At 32.8% G+C, this 20,799-nt stretch overlaps 1 protein-coding gene across 30 annotated transcripts in view; it reads left to right on the forward strand.

The window, feature by feature from the left end:
- SCAPER (S-phase cyclin A associated protein in the ER) overlaps nucleotides 1-20,799 on the forward strand; it is a 420,028-nt gene that overhangs the window by 125,387 nt on the left and 273,842 nt on the right. For all 30 annotated transcript variants that reach the window (XM_072739204.1, XM_072739209.1, XM_072739212.1 and 27 more), the window contains 3 exons: nucleotides 8,477-8,558; nucleotides 10,048-10,200; nucleotides 10,942-11,049. In XM_072739204.1, the coding sequence (XP_072595305.1) occupies nucleotides 8,477-8,558; nucleotides 10,048-10,200; nucleotides 10,942-11,049 (343 nt within the window). The remainder of the gene's footprint in view (nucleotides 1-8,476; nucleotides 8,559-10,047; nucleotides 10,201-10,941; nucleotides 11,050-20,799) is intronic.

The raw sequence follows: 20,799 nt of genomic DNA on the forward strand, positions 1-20,799 counted from the left end.
TCTAGAAAGGTTAACATATAGGTTAATAGTATTTCAGGAGTAGAAATATGTGTTACATATATATACAATGGAATTTTCCTCAGCCATCAAAAAGAATGAATTCTTGGCCATTTGCAACATTTGATGGAGCTCAAGTGTATTATGCTAAGCGAAATAAGTAAGTCAGAGATAGACAAATACCATATGGTTTTACTCATATGTGCAATTTAAGAAACAAAACAAATGAACATAGGAGAAGGGAAAAGAAAAAAACAGAGAAGCAAACCATAAGAGACTCTTCACTACAGAGAACAAACTGAGGGTTGATGGACGGAGGTGGAAGGGCATGGGCTGGATAGGTGATGGGTATAAAGGAGGGCACTTGTAATGAGCATTGGGTGTTGTATGTAATCATTAAATTCTACCCCTGAAGCCAAGGTTGTACCTTTTTAAAGAAATCATGGAGTTGAATTTATCAAATATTTTTTCTACTTACATAGAAATTTTAATCTCATCTGCTAATATGATAATTAATTTTATACTATTTAATCAAGCTTACATTCCTGGGATAAACCCAACTTAGTTTTGATGTATTATTGGAATTTGTTTATATAAATAAAGTTTTAATTGGGAGGGTGAGATAACCATATATTTTTTAAATCAATAAACATTTTTATGTACTATAAACATAAATAGAATAATACACAAATGAATAGATCTACAGCTTGGTGAATTATCACCATGCTCTTATAACCTCTAACTTGGTCAAATATAGAGCATTACTAGCACTCAGGACCCCTCCATGTATCTTCCTAATTACCAGCCCTCCTTCATTCTCAGCTATAATTGCTGTCCACACTTCTTGCACTCTAGCCTAGTTGTTGGGTTCTTGCCTAGGAATGGAATTGCTGGTTGTTAGGATATTACAAATGTTGTGTTAGTAGACACTGCCAAATTGTCGAGCAATATAATTGTACCAATTTATATTTTCACTAGCATTTTGAATATTCCAGATACTATTGTCTTAAATTGGAATGGGCAGTTTATAAAAATTGTTTTTACAACTTTATTGTGATATAACTGACATACAAAGACTTATTAAAGTGTACTGTTTCATGAGTTTTCACATATGTACTCATTGTGAAGCCATCAGCGCAATCATAGCAATGAACATATCTGTCATCTCCCAAGATTTTCTCATGCTGCTTGGTAGCCCATCTTTCCTTCCCTCTACTCTTTTCCCCAGGCAGCAACTGATCTACTTTATCTTTTGTCTTTTACTTTCTTTTACTCAACATTACTATTTTGAGATTCCTTCATATTTTTATTTATGCAAAAACCTTGCTTTTTATTGCTGATTGGTGTATATATATCTCACAAATCATTATCCATTTTTCTATTGGTAGACATTTGGGTTTATTCCAGTTTTTGGCTGTTATAAATAATCTGTTATGAACATTTCTGCATGTGCTTTTTGTGGATACATGCTTTCACTTTTCTTGGATAAGTAGCTAGAAAATGGATGGCTGATTTATAAGGTAGAAGTATGTTTGATTTCTTAAGAAACTACAAAATGTTTTTCCAAAGTGGTTACACCATTTTACATACTCACCAGTGGTGAATGAGTTTCAGTTTCTTCAGACCTTTGATTACACTTGGTGGAACAGTTCCTTTAAAAATGTATGCTTTTGGGGCCCCTGGGTGGCTCAGCGGTTGAGTGTCTGCCTTTGGCTCAGGTCATGATCCCAGGGTCCTGGGATTGATTGAGTCCTGCATCAGGCTCCCCAGAGGGAGCCTACTTTTCCCTCTGCCTATGTCTCTGCCTCTCTCTCTGTGTCTCTCCTGGAGAAATAAATAAAATCTTTAAAAAATAAACATGTATGCTTTTTTTGTTAATGTAGATGCTATTTCGTTGTGATTTTAATTTGCATTTCTCTGATGACAAATGTTGATTGTCTTTTCATGTAGTTATTAGCCATTCTCATATCTTCTTTGATGAAATGTCTATTCACATGTTCTGCCCATTTTTCAAGTCATTTTATTACTATTGAGTTGTAAGAATTCCTTACATATTCTGATGTCAAGCATTTCAGGTATATGACTTATTATAATCTGTGGCTTATTTTTTCCTTTTTTTAATAGTGTCATTTGAGGTGCAAAAGTTTTGAATTTTGGTAAAATCCAATATATAAAACTTGTTTTGTGCATAATGCTTTTGGTTTCATATTTAAGAAGTCTTGCTTAACTCAAAATCATAAAGCTCTCTCTCTGTGTCTCTCATGAATAAATAAATAAAATCTTTAAAAAAAATCACAAAGTGTTTTTTCCTACACTTTTTTCAAGAAGTGTTTCATTTTGGCACTTATATTTAGGTCTAAAATTCCTTTTTGGGTTTTTAGTTTTTGTTTTTGTTTTTTGGTGACCTTAGTTTACCAACTTTTATTGTTAGTATAGTTGACACACAATGTTACATTAGTTTCAAGTGTACAACTTAGTGACTTCACCAGCTTATATATTATGCTATGTTTACCGCAAGTGTAGCTACCATATGTCCTGTTATATCACTATTAACATATTGACTATATTTCTTATACTGTGCCTTTTATTCCAGTGATTTATTCATTCCATAATTGGAAACCTGCATCTCCCTGTCCTCTTCACCCATTTTGCTTTGATTCTGCTTTTTGTCTGTTTATTCATATATTTTTTCCTTTTAAGGTAACTTATGTATGGTATAAAACAAAGATCTATATTTATTTGCATATAGATACCCATTTATCACATTATCATTTGTTGAAAGACTATCCTTTCACCATTTAATTGCCTTGCTACCTGTTCAGGATCAATTAGTCATTATTGATATAAGGGTTTATTTCTAGACTCTATGGTGTTCTATTCATTATATATATATATATTTTTTTTTCTTATGATTGTACCAGACTGTTAATTACTATAGCTTCATAACAAGTTTTGTAATCATGGTATTTAAGTTCTCTAACTTTGTTGTTTTTCAAAATTGTATTTTCATATAATTTTTAGAATAGGTTTTCCAGTTTCTACAAGTTAGCTTGTAACAATTTTTTTAACAGGTTGTTTATTAGAGACAGAGAGAGAGAGTATAAGCAGCGTGAGTGGCAAGCAGAGTAAGTAGGAGAAGCAGACTCCCCACTGAGTAGGTAGCCCAACATGGAGCTCCATCCCAGGACCCAGAGATCATGACCTGAGCCAAAACAGACACTCAACTAACTGAGCCATCCAGGCACCCCTTACAGGGATTTTGGTAGAAATTGCTTTGCATCTATAGCTCATTGTGGGGAGGGTTGCCATCTTTACAGTAGATTAAATTGTATTATGATCCATGAATATGATACCTCAATATCACCTTTAATTTATCTCAACAGTGTTTTAGTTTCTAGTTATTGTTTTAGTTTATAGGTCTTGCACTTTTTTTTCTTAAATTTATTCCTAAGTACTCTTTTTGAAGTCACTGTGATTAGAATTATTTTCTTAATTTTTGGTAATATTTGTTGGTAGTATATAGAAATACAATCAATTTTTATATATTTCACCTTACAACCTTGTTTTTTATGACCTTGTTCAACTTTCTTACTAGTTTTGTTAGAGTTTTCTTTTTGTCATTGCTGTTGCTCTACAGGATGTTTTATGTAAAAGATTCACATTATCTACAAATTACGAGTGTTAATTACGAGTATAAATTTGCTTCCTGCTTTCTAGTATGGATGTCTTTAGTTTTTTTTCCCTTGTCTTATTGCATTGGCTACATGCTATGGTATACTTTTAATAGAGGCTGCACCATTGTATGTACTTATTTTGTTCTTGCTTTTAGTAGCAAAATATTTAGTCTTTCACTATTACGTTAATTGTAGGTTTTTCATAAATCTCTATGATCAGATTGAAGAAGTTCTCTTCTGTTTCTAGTTTGTCAAGTGCTTTTTAGCCTGAATGGACTGAGCTTTGTTAAATAAATGCTTTTATCTTGTATATACATTGGGAGATTCGTGCAAGCTTTTGCTTTGTTTTGTTTTTGGTAGGTTATATTAATTCCTTTTCAACATTAAACCAACCGTTAATGCCTGGGTTAATTCCTACTTGGTCATGGTGTATAATCATTTTTATATGTTGCTAAATTCTTGTAAAGGATATGTACATGAGATATATTGGTCTTTAATGTTCTTGTGATATCTTTGTCTGGCTTTCATATCATGGCAGTACTAGAATATGATAGGAATTGGTTTTTCCTACACTGTTTATAGGAACTATTTGTGTAGGATCAGTATTATTTTTTTTGCTAAATGTTTGAGTTTACAAGTAAAGCCATCTGGGCTTTGATTTTTTTTGTTTCTTTTTGGGAAGATTTTTAAATTACTAACTCCTTTTTCATGTTTCAAGTTTTTATTTAAATTCTAATTAGTTAATACATAGTGTAATATTGATTTCAGGAGTAGAATTTAGTGATTCATCACTTAAATGTAATACCCAGTGCTCATCACAAGTACTCTCCTTAATAACCATCTTCCATTTAACATGTTATTGGTCTATTGGGATTTTTCTGTTTCTTATTCAGTCAGCTTTCATAATTGGTATCTTACTAGGAATGTGACCTTTCCATCTAAATTATTTATTTTTACAAAGTTGTTCATTGTTTCTTATAAGGATTTAATTTCAGTATGAGCTATACTGTTATCTGTCTTTCATTCCTAATTTTGGTGATTTGTGTCTCATCTTACTACTTTTTTTATTAGTCTAGCTAAAGGTTTATACATATTGTTGATTTTTCCAAAGAACTAACTTTGTTTCATTGAGTTTTTCTATTTCTGTTTTCTATTTCATTAATTTCCACTTAGATATTTATCATTTCTTTTCTTTGGATTTCATTAACTCTGCCTTTCTTACTTTTATGAGGTTGAAACTTCAGTTGATATATTTCAGATATTTCTGCATTTCTAATATAAATATTTAAGGGGGGGATCCCTGGGTGGCTCAGTGGTTTGGCACCTGCCTTTGGCCAGGGCATGATCCTGGAGTCCCGGGATCGAGTCCTGCGTTGGGCTCCCTGCGTGGAGCCTGCTTCTCCCTCTGCCTGTCTCTCTGCCTCTCTATGTCTGTCATGAATAAATAAATAAAATCTTTAAAAATAAATAAATATTTAAGGTTATAATTTTTTTTAGAACTTTAACTTCATCCCATCAATTTTTATATATTGTGTTTTCATTTCACTCAAAGATATTTTCTAATATTTTTTATGACTTTTTTTGGTCCATGAGTTATTTAGAATCATGTTGCTCAGAGTCCAAATAACTTGGGAATATCCCCAGTTTTCTGTTATTTCTTTTTTTTTTCTGTTATTTCTAATTGAATCTCTTGTAGTCAAAGAATATACTTTGTGTAATTTTATTTCCTTTAAGTTCATTGGAACTCATTTTATGGCCTTGGGTATAGACTATCCTAGATAAAGGTCCAACATGCTCTTGTAAAGTATTTGTAGTCTGTTCTTGGATGGAGTGTTCTTTAAATGTCAGTTAATTGATGGTTTTATCTAGACTTCTGTATACTTGCTGATTTTCTGTTTTCTTCTATTAATTTTTGATAGATGGTTATTGAAATTTCCAAATATTGTTGAATTGTTTATTTATATTTTCAGTTTTGACAATTTTTTCCTTTTTGGTGCTGCACTGTTAGGGGCATATAATATCTTCCTGGGTTATTGACCCTTTCTTTCATCATTATGAAATGTTAATGTTCTGCTTTGACATTTAAAAAAATGTTTCTTGCCTTAAAGTCAACTTTTTTTCTGTTTTAAATATAACCATGATTATGGTTTACATGATATGACATTTTCTGCCCTTCTACTTTCACCCTTTTGCATCTTTTTATCTAAACTGTGTCCTTTGTAGATAAAATATAGTGGAGGTTTCCTTTTCAATCTAATTTCTGCCCTTTAAAGTGTTTAGTCCATTCTTATGGAGTATAATTATTGAGATGATTGCATTTATGTCTTCTATTTTGATACTTGTTTTCTAGACATCTCAAGGGTTTTTGTTCTCTCTTAATGCTGCCTTTTAAAAAAGATTTGTTTATTTATTTGAGGAGAGAGAGAGAACAAGCAGAAGGAGGGAGAGAGAGGGAGAGAAGCAGATTGTCCACTGAGTAGGGAGCCTGATCTGGGGCTTGATCCCAGGAGCCTGAGGTCATGACCTAAGCCAAAATCAAGAGTTGGATGTTTAACCAACTAAGCCACCCAGGCACCCCTTTCTCTTGATTTTTAAAACTATTATTTTAGTTGTTTTGCTTAGTGGTTGCTCTCTTTATTACAATATTCATCTTGACTTAGGACAATCTACTTTTGATTAAAACTAACTTAATTATAGAGCAACTTTGTTCCATTATAGCTTTATAGCCTTTTCTTCATGTTACTATTGTCACATCTATTAATCTATATATGTAATAAACTCAACAATGCAATGTTATAATTATCTCCTTATGTAGTGCCACATTTTTCAAAGAAATTGGAATAAAAGAGAAAATATGTTTTTATGTTCCTTTATACTTATTAACATATTTACCATTTCTAGTGTACTTCATTTTTTTTTGTGGATTCAGGTTACTTTTTGGTATAATTGCTTTTTAGCTAGATGGGCTTTTTTCACTATTTCTTGTACGGGAATTTTGCTGTCATTGAATTATCATGCTATTTGCATATCTGGGAATACCTTGCCTTCATTTTGTTTTTGGTTTTAAAATTTTTGTTATTGAAGTATATTTAACATTTTCCTTCATTTTGAATGAGGTTTTGTTGGTTAAAGAGTTCTTGGTTTTATTCTTTTTTGTTTTCAGTACTTAGAATCTTTTTACTTCTGTTTTTTTCTGATGTAAAAGTTAGCCATTAATCATATTGGTTTTCCTCTGTATAAGGTGAATTGGTTTTTTCTTCCTGCTCTCAGAATTTTCTGTGTGTCTGTAACCTGTTTGATTATGATTTGTAGTTGGTTCTCTCCATGATTATTTAGTTCTGTATATAATCACGTTCGGGAAGTATTTAGTTATTATTTGTATTTGTTCAGATATTTAATTGCCATTTCTCTGCAGGCATCTCTGATTTATCACATTTTCTCAAACTTTCCATGGTTTTAATGACCTTGACGGTTTTGAGTAGTGGTCAAGTGTATTGTAGAATGTCCCTCAGGTAGGACTTGTCTGGTGTTCTTCTCCTGGTTAGATTGATGTTATAGCTTTTTTGGAGGAAGAGCACAGAGGTGACTATGAATTCCCATTTGTAACATGTCAAAGATTCATGCTATTAGACTTATCACCAATTTTAGTAATCTTTATCCCCTAAGATTGTGTTTGTTTGTCAGGTTTCTCCATTGTATAGTTTCTTTAAAATTTTCTCTATGCTGTTCTCCTTAGAAGCAATAGCCAATGCTGGTAAGGTGGGGAATTACTTCCTTGAGAGTAGAATTCCTATGTAATTTATTTGCAATTCTTCTCTAAAGGACATTTGTCTTTTCTCCCCTACTTATTTATTAAATGCCTTTTTTACTGTCAATGTGGACTTATTTTATACATTGTGTTATAAACCAATATTATGTTATTTATCTTATTACTCAAATTGTTCCAACTTTGGATATTGGAAGCTCTTTCATTTGACCCCTGTGTCCCTTCGACATATTTCATTATTTTGTTTTTTGAGCACTTTCTTGCTCTTCTGGCACTGTAAGATCCTCCATAATCATCTTATGTTTTCTCTACTCAACTTCTAGCATCAGCCATCTGTTCAAGTATTCTTGGTTCCTTTTATTGGAAAGTTTTCTTTTTTTTTTAACTTTCTGTTTCTCTGTTGAGGTTCTCTATTTGTTGAATCTTTGCCATCATATTTTTCTTTAGTTTGGCATACTTTCTTTTAATTTTTTTGAACATCTTTGTAACAGCTGTTTTGTAGTCTTTGTCTACTAAATACAGCATATGGCCTCCTTCAGAGACAGTTTCAGTTGACTGCTTTTTTCTAAGCCTGGTCATATTTCTTTGTATGTTTCATAATTTGTGATTATTTCCTTTGCTCTTATTTTTGCCTTTGTGATTTTATGCCTTTTCTACTTATTTCTTGTGCTTTTTGTGGCTTTTTGGAAGGCAACAGATATAAATATGTTTTCAACATGCCATGTTTAAGTGAGAGCTCCAGAGGTAGTATTCCAACCCATACCTGATCTGGGTCCAGAAATATATTTTTACAACTAAGAATTTGTATTGTTTCTTAAACATTATTTATTGAACATATATTTGGGACTTAGGCACTCAGAAAAGAATAATTTTAGTAATCTTTATCCCCTGGCTAAGATTGTGTTTGTCAGGTTTCTCCTGACAAAAATATTAACCCTTTAGAATATATAAGTCTTTGTATCCCAATTATATTTTTTAATCTCATGAAATTTGTTACTCCAAGCTGTTGAGTTTATAATTTTTTACTATCTTCTTACAGAGATAGGGAAGAAAGATTGGCCGCACTCACAGCTGCTCAACAAGAAGCAATGGAAGAGCTGCAGAAAAAGATTCAGCTCAAGGTAAGGATATTATTCTAGAACTTTCAATAGAGCATAAGATTAGTTTTTTATTTATGGAATTGTGTAAAAATTTTAATTAATTTGTATTTGTAATATTTGGGTAATAGAACTTACATGATTTGGTTATGATCACATCTAACTCAGCTATCTAAAAACTAAATTTATTTTAATAAGCTAAAATAGTCTGGAGAGTAATTAAAGGAATTTTAACATTTCTTGTTTTATTAATAACCAATTTGTCAGTGACTTGAAGGCATTACTGTTTAGCTTCTAATATTCATACTTTTAATTATTTACAAATTAGCTACAAGATGTTTAGTATAATTAGTTTTTCTTGCTTTTCATTGCTTGTGAATTGTGCAATTGTAACTTGGGAAATTATGATAAACCGCTATTTTCTAGAAAATCTTTAGTATTAGTAATGCAGTTTCTAGCAGTGTATTTCACACTGTGTAACAATTATTTCCACATTGGCTCCTCACAGAGATAGTAAATTCCATAAAATAGAAGACCATATTTTATTGTTTGTATAGTCTTACAACTTTTATCGTTCATTTAAATTTAATGCAGCAAAAATTTATTGAGCTTTGTGGTAGGCATGGGGTACAGAGATGAGTGAGGCATGATCCTGAGTTTCAAGAAACTGTTAATCTAGTGTGAGATTCAGATGCTGATACTTTTCATATGGATAGAGGTATACTTGGAGTGCTGTGGAAGTACAGATGAGAACCCTTAGTCTAACATGAAGGGTTCTAAAAGTCAAGGGAAGCATTTTAGAGAATAACTCCTGAGTTGGAAGAGAGATAAGTTCAATGGATAGGAGGATAGGTAGGTTGGTGGGATGAATTTTCCAGTCATATGAAAAAGTATAAACATGAAACAGAAGTCTGGAATTGTGTTTTTTCAGTCTTGTTTTTCTTTTGTTGCTTTGGGGGAAGTCACTGGAAGTGTAGAACAACTAGAAATGGTATGGTGTGGAGTTGGTGTAGGTAGAGGTCTGTATCATGTTGGGTTTGTCTGCTATGAGGATAAGCTTGATCTTCACATATGGGTCAGCATTTCTCATAGTGTGTTCCCCGAAGTGCTTCTCAAAAGTGTATTGTAGTCAAATAAGTGTGAAAATGTGGCTTAGTATAAACTAGGTTTATTGAGTCATAGAGTGCAGAAACTACTAGAGGCTCCAAAGAGTGCTATATTAAAAATCTATTTAATTTAGTATTTTTCAAAATTATTTGATGATAGAACCTTTTCCACAAAACACTGAATAATATCCCATGGTTTAGGTCTAGAAAGTACACTTTAAGAGACATTACTGTGCATGCAGCAGATATTAAAGAGCTTTATGTAAATTCTTGTTCTTAGTGTTCAGGTTAACACTGCATTAAAACATTCTTTTATTTTAGAAAGTTTAATGGAAATACTGTGTTCTCAAGTTCTCAATATAATTTGAATATTTTTTTATATTCTCACGCTTTGACTTCCTTCACAGCATGATGAAAGCATTCGAAGGCACATGGAACAGATTGAACAAAGAAAAGAAAAAGCTGCTGAGTTAAGCAGTGGGCGGCATGCAAATACTGATTATGCCCCCAAACTGACCCCTTATGAAAGAAAGAAGCAGTGTTCTCTCTGCAATGTCTTGGTAGGTTGTTGTTATTAGCATTGTGATGTTAGAATTTATTACTAAAGTTTATTATACTATGGAAATATATTCTAACAGTCTTTTAAAATTCATACTAAAGCATATACTGAGTACTATGGATTTCTGTTATGATTTTTATACAAAGTACTATAAAAGTAGTAGTGGCATTTAGGAGTAGCATAGCAAAGTGCTGATGCTACCAGTTGCTGCTGAAATGGATATATACATGCTTAATTGTTAGCCCAAGCAATGTTTTTGGTTACTGGGGTCAAAAAAAAAAAAGCATTTTTAGTGCTGAAACTTGCATCTTGTTACGTAGGAGAAATGATACCCAGTTAAGGTTGGCTATGAAGGCATGGGTTTTTTTGACTATGTATCTTCTAGAGGATTCTCAGATTTATGTTTTGTTTATTTATTTATAAATATTTATTTACTCATGAGAAACACAGAGAGAGAGAGGCAGAGGTACAGACAGAGGGAGAAGCAGGCTCTTTGAGGGGACCCCGATGCGGGACTCAATCCCAGGGCCCCGGGATCATGCTCTGAGCCAAAGGCAGACACTCAACCACTGAGACACTCAGGCGTCCCTCAGATTTATGTCTTAAAGAAATTATTTTTAAGCCTAGTATGAAAAGACTTGAGTGATCTCAATTTGCATGTAGTATGCTGGCTTAGACTATATAATATTTATAATCAGACATAATTATGTTTATTATAATTGCTTCGATTTTATGCCTTTAGATCTCTTCAGAGGTGTATCTTTTTAGTCATATTAAAGGAAAAAAACACCAGCAAGCTGTGAGGGAGAATAGCAGCATCCAAGGGCGAGAACTTTCAGATGAAGAAGTGGTAAGCTTTACTTTTATTCATTTACACATATTTGTTGATTGTCTAGTATGCCCTTTTTTATCATAAAGAATTGCATTTTCATGTGATTGTTTAAAACTATATCATTTAATAACTATTAAAATATGTGTCATTTTAGTATACATTTTAGTTTACATTTGTGTCATTTTAGTATACATTTTAACAAGAAACAGAAATAAGAATGTAATACTGTTATTCATATATTTTAATGTAAAAAACGTTATCGTATTTTGATATTTTAATAATATAAGAAAGAATTGTTTAGTGATGCTCTAGATTTCTTAGAAAATAGTTCAATATAAATGTCATATATATATAGATACCTTTATATGAGCACAGTATTTAGAAGTTTTTGGAAATGTATTATTTAATCTTATAATTGTTGACAATGCAATTTTATGTATGAATATTTTTATAAATATTTTACATTAGACTATTATCTGGACATGAATGACATTGCTAATCTATGAATATGTTATTTCTGTTTATAATCTCAAGTATATAGCTTAATTAATTTTTACATGTTTCACTCACATGAAGATAAAGATCATTTCTTGTACCCCAGAAGGCTCCCTCTTGCTCTGTCCCAGACATGTCCCCAAACGGTAACTAGTCGGGGATCCCTGGGTGGCTCAGCAGTTTAGCACCTGCCTTTGGCCCAGGACGTGATCCTGGAGACTTGGGATCGAGTCCCACATCGGGCTCCTGGCATGGAGCCTGCTTCTCCCTCTGCCTGTGTCTCTGCCTCTCTCTCTCTTTCTGTGTGTCTCTCATGAATAAATAAATAAAATCTTTTTTTTTTTTTTTTTTTTTTAAGGTAACTAGCCTCTGACTATAGCACCATCGGTTAGTCTTGTTTGTTCTGGAACGTTACTTAAATGGTATCACTCAGTATGTACTTTTTGTGTCTGGCTTCTTTCATCAACCCTAACTCTATGAGATTGATGCTTAATGTTTATGTGAAGCTATGGTTGATTCTTTTTCTTAGCTTTTTTTCAGTGCTTTCCAGGCAAAGACCCATCAGGAACACATCTGTAGTTGAATAAAATTGGGTTTTATTCATTTATTAGAAGAATGGAAATTGCATACTATGGGAATATATGGAGATTCTCAATAAGGTGTTAGAAAGGACTTACTATAGGATGTGTGGGCTTGTGCTAGGTGATTGGTTGGGGAGCAGAGAGTTCAAGGACTTGGAGGCTTTGGTCTGGATTGAATGCTGTCAGGAAGCACAGGTAGTTCTTTGGTTGCTTCTTAATAAATCAATAAATCCTAGCAAGGTAGGAGCCCTGAAGCTACTGTTTTTCCTGAATTTCTGGACATGACCAAATGCTTGAAAGGAAATTACATAGTTATTTGGGCTTGCTTCCCTATGATTTCCTCTTTTTGAGGATTTTGCCTCTCAAGTTCCAATCACTTTGGCAGCTCTAAACCAGGTTCTGTTGTTAATTCAGCTCAGTGAGGATGCTATTTTCATCTTACAGTGTTCTACCAAGCCAAAAATCAACATAAGCCCTTAAAGAAAAATTTAGAGTGAGTGTGGAGCTCACCTCATGTGCTTCCTTTCTTTCAGGGATCATGGGCTCTCAAGTCCTGGCTCTCTGTGCTATTTAATGCCTTCAAATTGACGTTTTGTATATTTTGTGCAACGTTTTGAGTTGGAAAATAAGTCCAGGATAAGCCAGTTCATTGTGGCTGGAATTGGAAGTCTCCTAATGTTTAATTCCTGTATATCTATTGTTTGGTATAATGCCTGACATTTGTAAGATATTTAATAAAAACTTACTGAGCTGAGTTGAACTGAAAGGTTGTATAGAATAGCTTTAGGTACCATTAATAAAACATGTTATTAATCATGTATTTAGTTTACCTCAAATAATTTTTGTCCTTTACTTAAATTGTATGGATATTTTAAGACTGAATAATAAAGATTGTTTTTTTTTACTTGAATCATTCATATAATTATCCCCATTCATATCTAAGTTTGCTGTTTAGGACTAGTGTTACGTGTATGTGAATGCCACTTTGAAAAAAACTTTTAAATTGCTTTCAAAATTAGAAATTAATTATTCCATTACAAATGAAATTCTTCCATTTATAAAAATTATTTCTTAATTTTTTTAGATTTTATTTATTCATTCAGAGAGAGAGAGAGAGAGAGACAGGCAGAGACACAGGCAGAGGGAGAAGCAGGCTCTATGCAGGGAGCCTGACATGGGACTCGATCCTGGGTCTCTAGGATCACGCCCTGGGCTGAAGTCTGCGCTAAACCACTGAGCCTCTGGGGCTGCCTATAAAAATTATTTCTAATTAAGTTCTCTTAATTAAAAAACTATATTATTTAATTTACAACAAATTGTTTAAACATTTTCTGGAGTATTGCTATTATGTATATTTAAATCTAAATTTTGTGTGTTTTACTTCAACAAAGAAAGTTGAGAAGGAAAGTATTATTTAGTTCATGTGATTTGGAAGAAAATAATGTGGACTATTATCCAACTTTTGTAGCTATTATAGCATACATAGCCTCTTATTTAGCTGTTGTGATTTGAGATTTGGTTGATGTTTTCATTTTGTATACTATTTCAGCTCAAAAGAATGAAATTTTCTTTAAGTTTTCACAACGTAGTTATTCTTGATTATTGCCCTTTCTTCCTGAAGACAAGCATGCAATATAGCATATGAGTTATGTGATATTGTAAAGCAATTTTATATTTACTCATATGGAAGTTTCATTTTTAATCAGTGGAGGTATCTATAGTAAACATACTTGTTCTACTTAAAGTTATTACTTGTCATCTGTGATGTCTTTATGTTATATACACCTTGTCTGTGACCCTTCCTCTTTGACATGTAAGATTTTATTTATACCAACTCTGACCTAATAAAATTGTACCTTTGACCTTATGCACTTGACATATCAGATAACTTACTCCTGATCTTTGACACATTTTGTTTTAAGCCTGTTAAACATAATAGGTAGCTGCCCAACAAGAAAGGTTTATTGTTTTGTGTTTTTATTGTAATTTTACCAGGAAATTTTTCTTGTTTTTTTGAGACTTCATAAAAAGAGCTATTTTATTGTTTTATTGTTTTTTCTTTCATCATCTTAGAAGTCACAACAAATAGGTGGTAGTATAAATATGTTCCAAAATTTAATTTTTTGTACATTGCTAGAGAAATAATAAAGCGTAAGTTTTTTTAAATAATAAATTTATTTTTTATTGGTGTTCAATTTGCCAACATACAGAATAACACCCAGTGCTCATCCCGTCAAGTGCCCCCCTCAGTGCCCGCCACCCAGTCACCCCTACTCCCTGCCCTCCTCCCCTTCCACCACCCCTAGTTCGTTTCCCAGAGTTAGGAGTCTTCCATGTTCTGGAATAGAGGGGAAGGGAGAAGAAATGGGTAGGAAATATCAGAAAGGGAGATAAAGTGTAAGTTTTAATTAAAACGGGTTCTGTGCCATCCTGTTTTCACACTATCTAAAGAAGCGAAGTGATTTTTGTGGACATTGAATGAAATACATCCAATCTTACATAGAGAATGAAATGAAAAAGTTTTTTTTAATCCATATATTTCTCTTTGTGAGACTCCTTTGCTTTAAAAGCATATAAAGTATACAAGCTCTGTTTGTTAACCTGTGCACTTCAAGTTTATTTTTATGTGATTCATGGATGTAAAAAGGACTTTCATGAAGGATCTTAACTATGTTGGATGTTTATAACCAAATGTGGCTTTACAAATCCCAAATTAGTATTTCAGCTTGGAAAAAATATTCAGATTACATGATTGAAAGAAAAAATGATATTTTAAATTAGCAAAACATATAGACTTTACTATTTTTAATGAAATATAAGGTGATCTCTTTCGGCAGAGCGTGCTGGTATTGAGGGAAGTCTCCTAAGATGTCTCCCAGAATTGATGACAGTCCAGGAAATAATAGTAATTCTCAGTTGATTCATTTCCCTACCTTGCTTACCTTTGTTTGTAGAAGTATTCTCCTTTTACAGTCATGTTAGGAAAACATTTTGTCTACTTTTCAACAGAAAATCAAGTCAAATGAACAATAACAATCTACAACTCATTTAGAATAAATCTGTTTTTTTCCCCCAGTATCTGAGTGGGGTACACTTTAAGTTAGTTGGGGAAACTATATAAAAATGTTTTACTGTTTCTTACAGGATAGATATAGCTTCCGTTGCCTTTATTTTCTCTTTAATAGAATGGGAAAAATTTTATGTGTGTGTGTGTGTGTGTTTATGAAAGTAAGCACGAGCACACAAGAGAGAGAATTGTGTGAGAGAGAACATATGTATGTATGCAGTGTATAACTCATACACATATATAGGTGATACACACCTCTCTAGCTAAATTGTATTGAACAAATGCCCCATGCTAAGCAAGGTAAAGCAAATTTGAAATGTTACTCCATTGACACCTGTTTTTCATACTTTTTCTGATGTTATATGACCATTTTACTTTTATTGTCTCTTTTCCTTTAGTAAACATCAGTTTTAGAGATATTTATCATTAATCAGTGATTCAGAACAAGAAGCCTAAAGAACTATAGTTATTTCAGTTTTTTCGGAGTCTGTGTCATTGCTTTGGTAAATTACAACTACACAATGTTCTCTTCCATTTATCTTTTCTTTTAAACAGCTGCTTTAACTCTTTTTTTAAAAAATATTTTTTTTTAAGATTTTTTATTTACTCATTTGAGAGAATGACAGAGAGCACAAGCAGGAGAAGAGAGGGAGAGGGAGAAGCAGACTTCCTGCTGAACAGGGAGCCCGATGTGGGGCTTGATCCCAGGATCTGGAGATCATGCCCTGCTCTGAAGGCAGTGCTTAACCATCTGAGCCACCCAGGCGCTCCCTGTAGCTTTATTTATTTATTTATTTATTCATAAAGCCAGAATTTATTTATTTTATTTTATTTTATTTTATTTTTAATTTATTTTATTTTCTCTTCTTTTCTTTTCTTTTCTTTTCTTTTCTTTTCTTTTCTTTTCTTTTCTTTTATTTTATTTTATTTTATTTTATTTTATTTTATTTTATTTTATTTTAGTTTTTCCCTGGGGGGGCACTTGATGGGATGAGCACTGGGTGTTATTCTGTATGTTGGCAAATTGAACACCAATAAAAAATAAATTTATTATTAGTTGCTTTATTTTTAAATGAAGTTTCAAATAGGTAACACCTGCAGGTTAGAAATTAAAGGCCTTTAGTGTTTGATAAAACTTTATTTTGTGACTCCTACATAGCTCTCATAATACTATTACACTGTACAGATGTGAAAAGCCATTTCAACCATATTTCTCTGCATGAGACCTTGGGCCTAATGTACTATATTACATGCTGCATTTTGTTTGCATTATGGTGGTTCTTTAATTTTACAATTTGTTTCCAATAATTGACTATTTTTTCCTCTTTACAGCTGTTTATTTGGGAATTAGAATGGAATGTCCCAAGCTGATAATTTAAGTGTTAAAGTTATAACATGTTTTGGATGTTTTTTTGTAGCTGATATACATTGCCTTTACACAGTTACTTAAATACCTAAACACTATTGCTTTTGAAAAGACATAAACCCTTAAACTCTATTCAAGATCATGATAGCTTGGAATGACTATGATAGTGACTACTTTTATACATCTACAGATTACAGACCGATACATTTTCATCTGGCTGTGGTGTGTCATTTGTGAGGAGTTGCAGAATTGTGGCTATGGGCAACATAAAAAGGCCATAGCAATTGTGATGACTTTTGCAACTGCTGTCTTTCAGTTAGATGATAGAGAATCTGAAAGAGTTGCAGTGAGGCAAATTTCTACAACTTAAGCTGTTTCTACCTGAATATTGTCTCAAAGTTTTATAATATGTACTTCTTTATATGGAAATTTTATGGATACATAATCTTAAAATCCATAATGTGACAACTTCATGGTGGAAGAATAAAGGGAATGAAGGATTTATTAATAGAAGTTTATGAGCAGGAACAGGTGTGCCTGGGTGGCTCCATTGGTTGAGGGTCCACTTCTTCATTTTGGCTCAGGTCATGACCTCAGAGTCATGAGATCAAGCCCCATGTAGGGCTCCGTGCTCACTGTGGAGTCTGCTTGTCCTTGTCCTTCCCTCTTTGCCCTCCCCCTACTCGCTTACTCATGCTCTTTCTCAAATAAATAAACAGATAAATCACCTTTGAAAAATAGGAATTTATAAGCAGGAATACTCTTGCTCTGACAAGAATAGTTGACAAGTTTAGCATTTTACCTGCATAATTCACATAACTCTTATTTCCTTAATAAATAATTGATTATAAATTCTTTTATTTTAATATTGACTTTATTAGGTTCTTTATCTGAAATTCAGTGGCCAGTATATTAGTTCCAAAGTGAATATACAGGAGCAGATCTATGATGAGAGTTAACTGAGTTTAGTAATAATTATTTTGTCAATTTAACTTCTCTTGTAATCATTAGAGTAGACACATCTGTTGTATCAGGAAAATCACAAAAAGTTGTAAAACAAAACTTCCTAGTTCCAAAATTTGGTCCTCCCTCTCAGAATTTTTATTTAGATTACAAAGTATTTCTGTATCAGAAAGGAGTGTAGTAAACCCCATATTCCTGCTACCTAGTAGTTAAATGGTAATACTTCTCTTCTGGTCCCTTCATACTTGGAAAGATTGAAGGGATATGAAGTATATAAAGCATGGGTGATGGGAACAGGTTCAGGACATAGAGCTAAGTCCATATGTTGCATGGTGAGAAGTCAATAGATAATCTTAAAACTGAAAAATGAAGAAGTAGAAATATATATTTAGGAATATAGAGAAGAAAGGTAAAACAATTGCATCTGGATTTGGGAAAGGAGTGGAGAGAGCAGTGGGGAACTATTTTTTTGAGCCATTGACTATGTAAAATATGTTTGCTGATATGTGTTTGCTGGTAACTTTGACAGAAGCAAAAAACATTTTATTTATTTTATTTTATTCTTAAAGATTTTATTTTATTTGAGGGAGAGGGATAGCAAAAAAGAGTGCAAGCAGGGAGAGGGAGAAGCAGGCTCCCCGCTGAGCAGGGAGCCCCTCATATAGGGCTACATTCCAGGACCCTAGGATCATGACCTGAGCCAAAGGCAGACCTTAACCAACTGAGCCACCCAGGTACCCCAAGCAAAAACATGTTTAAAAAAGAAATACAACAGTTGCCCAGGAATCTTCTGTGTTCTGTCCACTGCTTTTTGTTCTTGGTTAAATTAGATACATACCTGCAACCATAGAAAGCCATCATAGGGAACTTGGATCTTTTGGCCAGTTTTATCCTGAATTCTGTATTCTTTTAAATCTATTGCAGTATCCTTTGATGCCATTAATCCAAATACTGGATCCCCTCCCCCCTTTTTTCTGTTGCTTTCTGTTTCTATTATTTGTAGAACAATAATAAAACAATTGTCTGTGTACCTACCACTCAGGTTAGTGAGAATCTCCTGGAAGGAAATCATGTTTTTGTTTGTTTGTAGTACTTTTGTTTGTGAAAGATATCTTCACTGGGTGTAGATCTGTAGCTTAATAATTATTTTCTTCAAAAATTGAGTAGACATTATTTGCTATCTCCTTGCTTCTATTCCTAACAGGATAGATATGTTGTCCTTTATTATTTTTCAAAATTACCTTGGCTGTTTCTCTGCTTTTCACTTTGTATATAACCTTTGCGGTTAACTTGTTAAACTAAGAAAATTGTTTTGATTTTGATTGAGATTGCAGTGAAATTATGGCAAGATTAAATTGGCAAGAGTAGACATCTTTTAAATATGTTTTTCTTTCCATCCAGCAACATGTTTGTCTACTTATGTCTTGCCTTTGTTTATGTGTTCTTTAGTTAAGCATTCATTTTTTTCATTTGAGTCTTAAACATTTCTCAGTAGGATCATTTTGTCTCTAAATTCATGTATTTTAAAAGTATTTTGAATTTCAGGGTTCTTTTTAACAATTCATTTTTTTATTTTAGAACCAGAGAGCACACAACCGGGGGCGGGGCAAAAGGAGAGGGAGAAAGAATCTCAAGCAGATTCTATGCTGAACACAGAGCCTGATGCAGGTCTCCATCTCATAACCGTGAGATCGTGACTGAGTTGAAATCAAGGGTTGACGCTTAACCAACTGACCCATCCGTGTGCCCCTGAATTTCAGTTTTTATTTCCTTTTAAACAAAGAGGTATTTTCAAGGTTATAGATTAGAGGAGAGGCAGTGCCTTTTGTTTCATGAGTATGAGTTTATGTGTGTGTTTAAAAGCATGAGATGATTCATAGATTTGACTGCTATCTTATATACAGATCAGGCTAATCTTCTGGGCATTGCTTCAGTTTTAAAGTATGTGATGCTAAAATGAGTGCTATTCTGTGTTTTCAATTTCAACTTTTATTGCATTATGATCAGAGATTATGGTTAACTAGGTTCTACTTTGGAGAGTTTGATTTTCTTTATAGCTTAATACATTGTAAAATCTTACGAATATATTTTCCCTCTCTTTGGGTATATATATCAGATGAGATTTGCTTGTTGTAATGCAGATATTCTCACCTTTTCAACCTATTTTTTGTCCTCACTAATATCCTTTTCTCAAAAATGGAAAAACTGCCAATATTCAGTTATTTATTCATATATCTTTGTGTTTTAAGAATATATATATATGTGTATATATATATATATATATATATACACACACACACACATATATCACAATGTTTTATCATCATGATTTTAACTATTTACATATTTTTTTTTCTTTTAAGACTAGGAAACGTCCCTCTTTCCCTTTTCATGCCTCTCTCCTGTATATTATTTTTGTATAGTATTAATTTTGCAAACCTAGTTTTGCATAGTGCTGCCTGATATGTCCCTTTATTATCTATACTCCCCTTCTCCCTCTCTTGTCCCTATCATAGTTTTATTTTTGCATGTAGGTCTATTCCTAAAAAGTATAATTTTATTGTAGCTGTTTCCTGCTCTCTAAAATGTACAATGCTATCTGTAATCTTTTGGACATAGCTCTTTCCTACTGAATACTGCCTAGATTTTTACAGATAAGAAATTTTTTGCTGTTTTTAAATGTCTTTGAGACGTCATACATTAAACTACACTTATTTAGGTTGACAACTTAATAATTTTTGGTGTGTCCATACCCATGAAACCACACCATGATCAAGACAGTGAACATACATACCACCTCAGAAAGTTTCCTCATCTACTATATCCCTGCTGGTTTTTTCCCTACTTTTAATCTATCAATTTTTGAGAAAGGGATATTGAAATCTCTTATTTTAATTGTGAATTTTTCTGTTTCTCTTGGCAGTTCAATCAGTTTTTGTCTTATGTAGTTTCAAGTTATATTATTAGCATAAATGCTAATGATTGTTATGTCCCCTTGATTAATTGATCCCATTATTATGAAATGATCCTAATCCTAGTAGTATTTTTAATCCTAGTAGTATTTTTTGTCTAAATATTAATTAGCCATTCCAGCTTTCTGTTGTTTAGTGTTACAGTAATACATCTTTTTCTTTTCTTTTACTTATATTTATATTTTTACATGTATCCTTTTCTTAAACATTTAAAAGTTAAATAGACTTATGGAGAATCTTTGTTCTCGTGCTGTTGAGTTTGATGTGAAGCTGCTGACTCTCTTAAGCTCTTGTCACCTAGGGCTGTGAAAGCCACTTACAACA

The sequence above is a fragment of the Vulpes vulpes genome, chromosome 15, assembly GCF_048418805.1.
Source record: "Vulpes vulpes isolate BD-2025 chromosome 15, VulVul3, whole genome shotgun sequence".
Lineage (NCBI taxonomy): Eukaryota > Metazoa > Chordata > Mammalia > Carnivora > Canidae > Vulpes > Vulpes vulpes.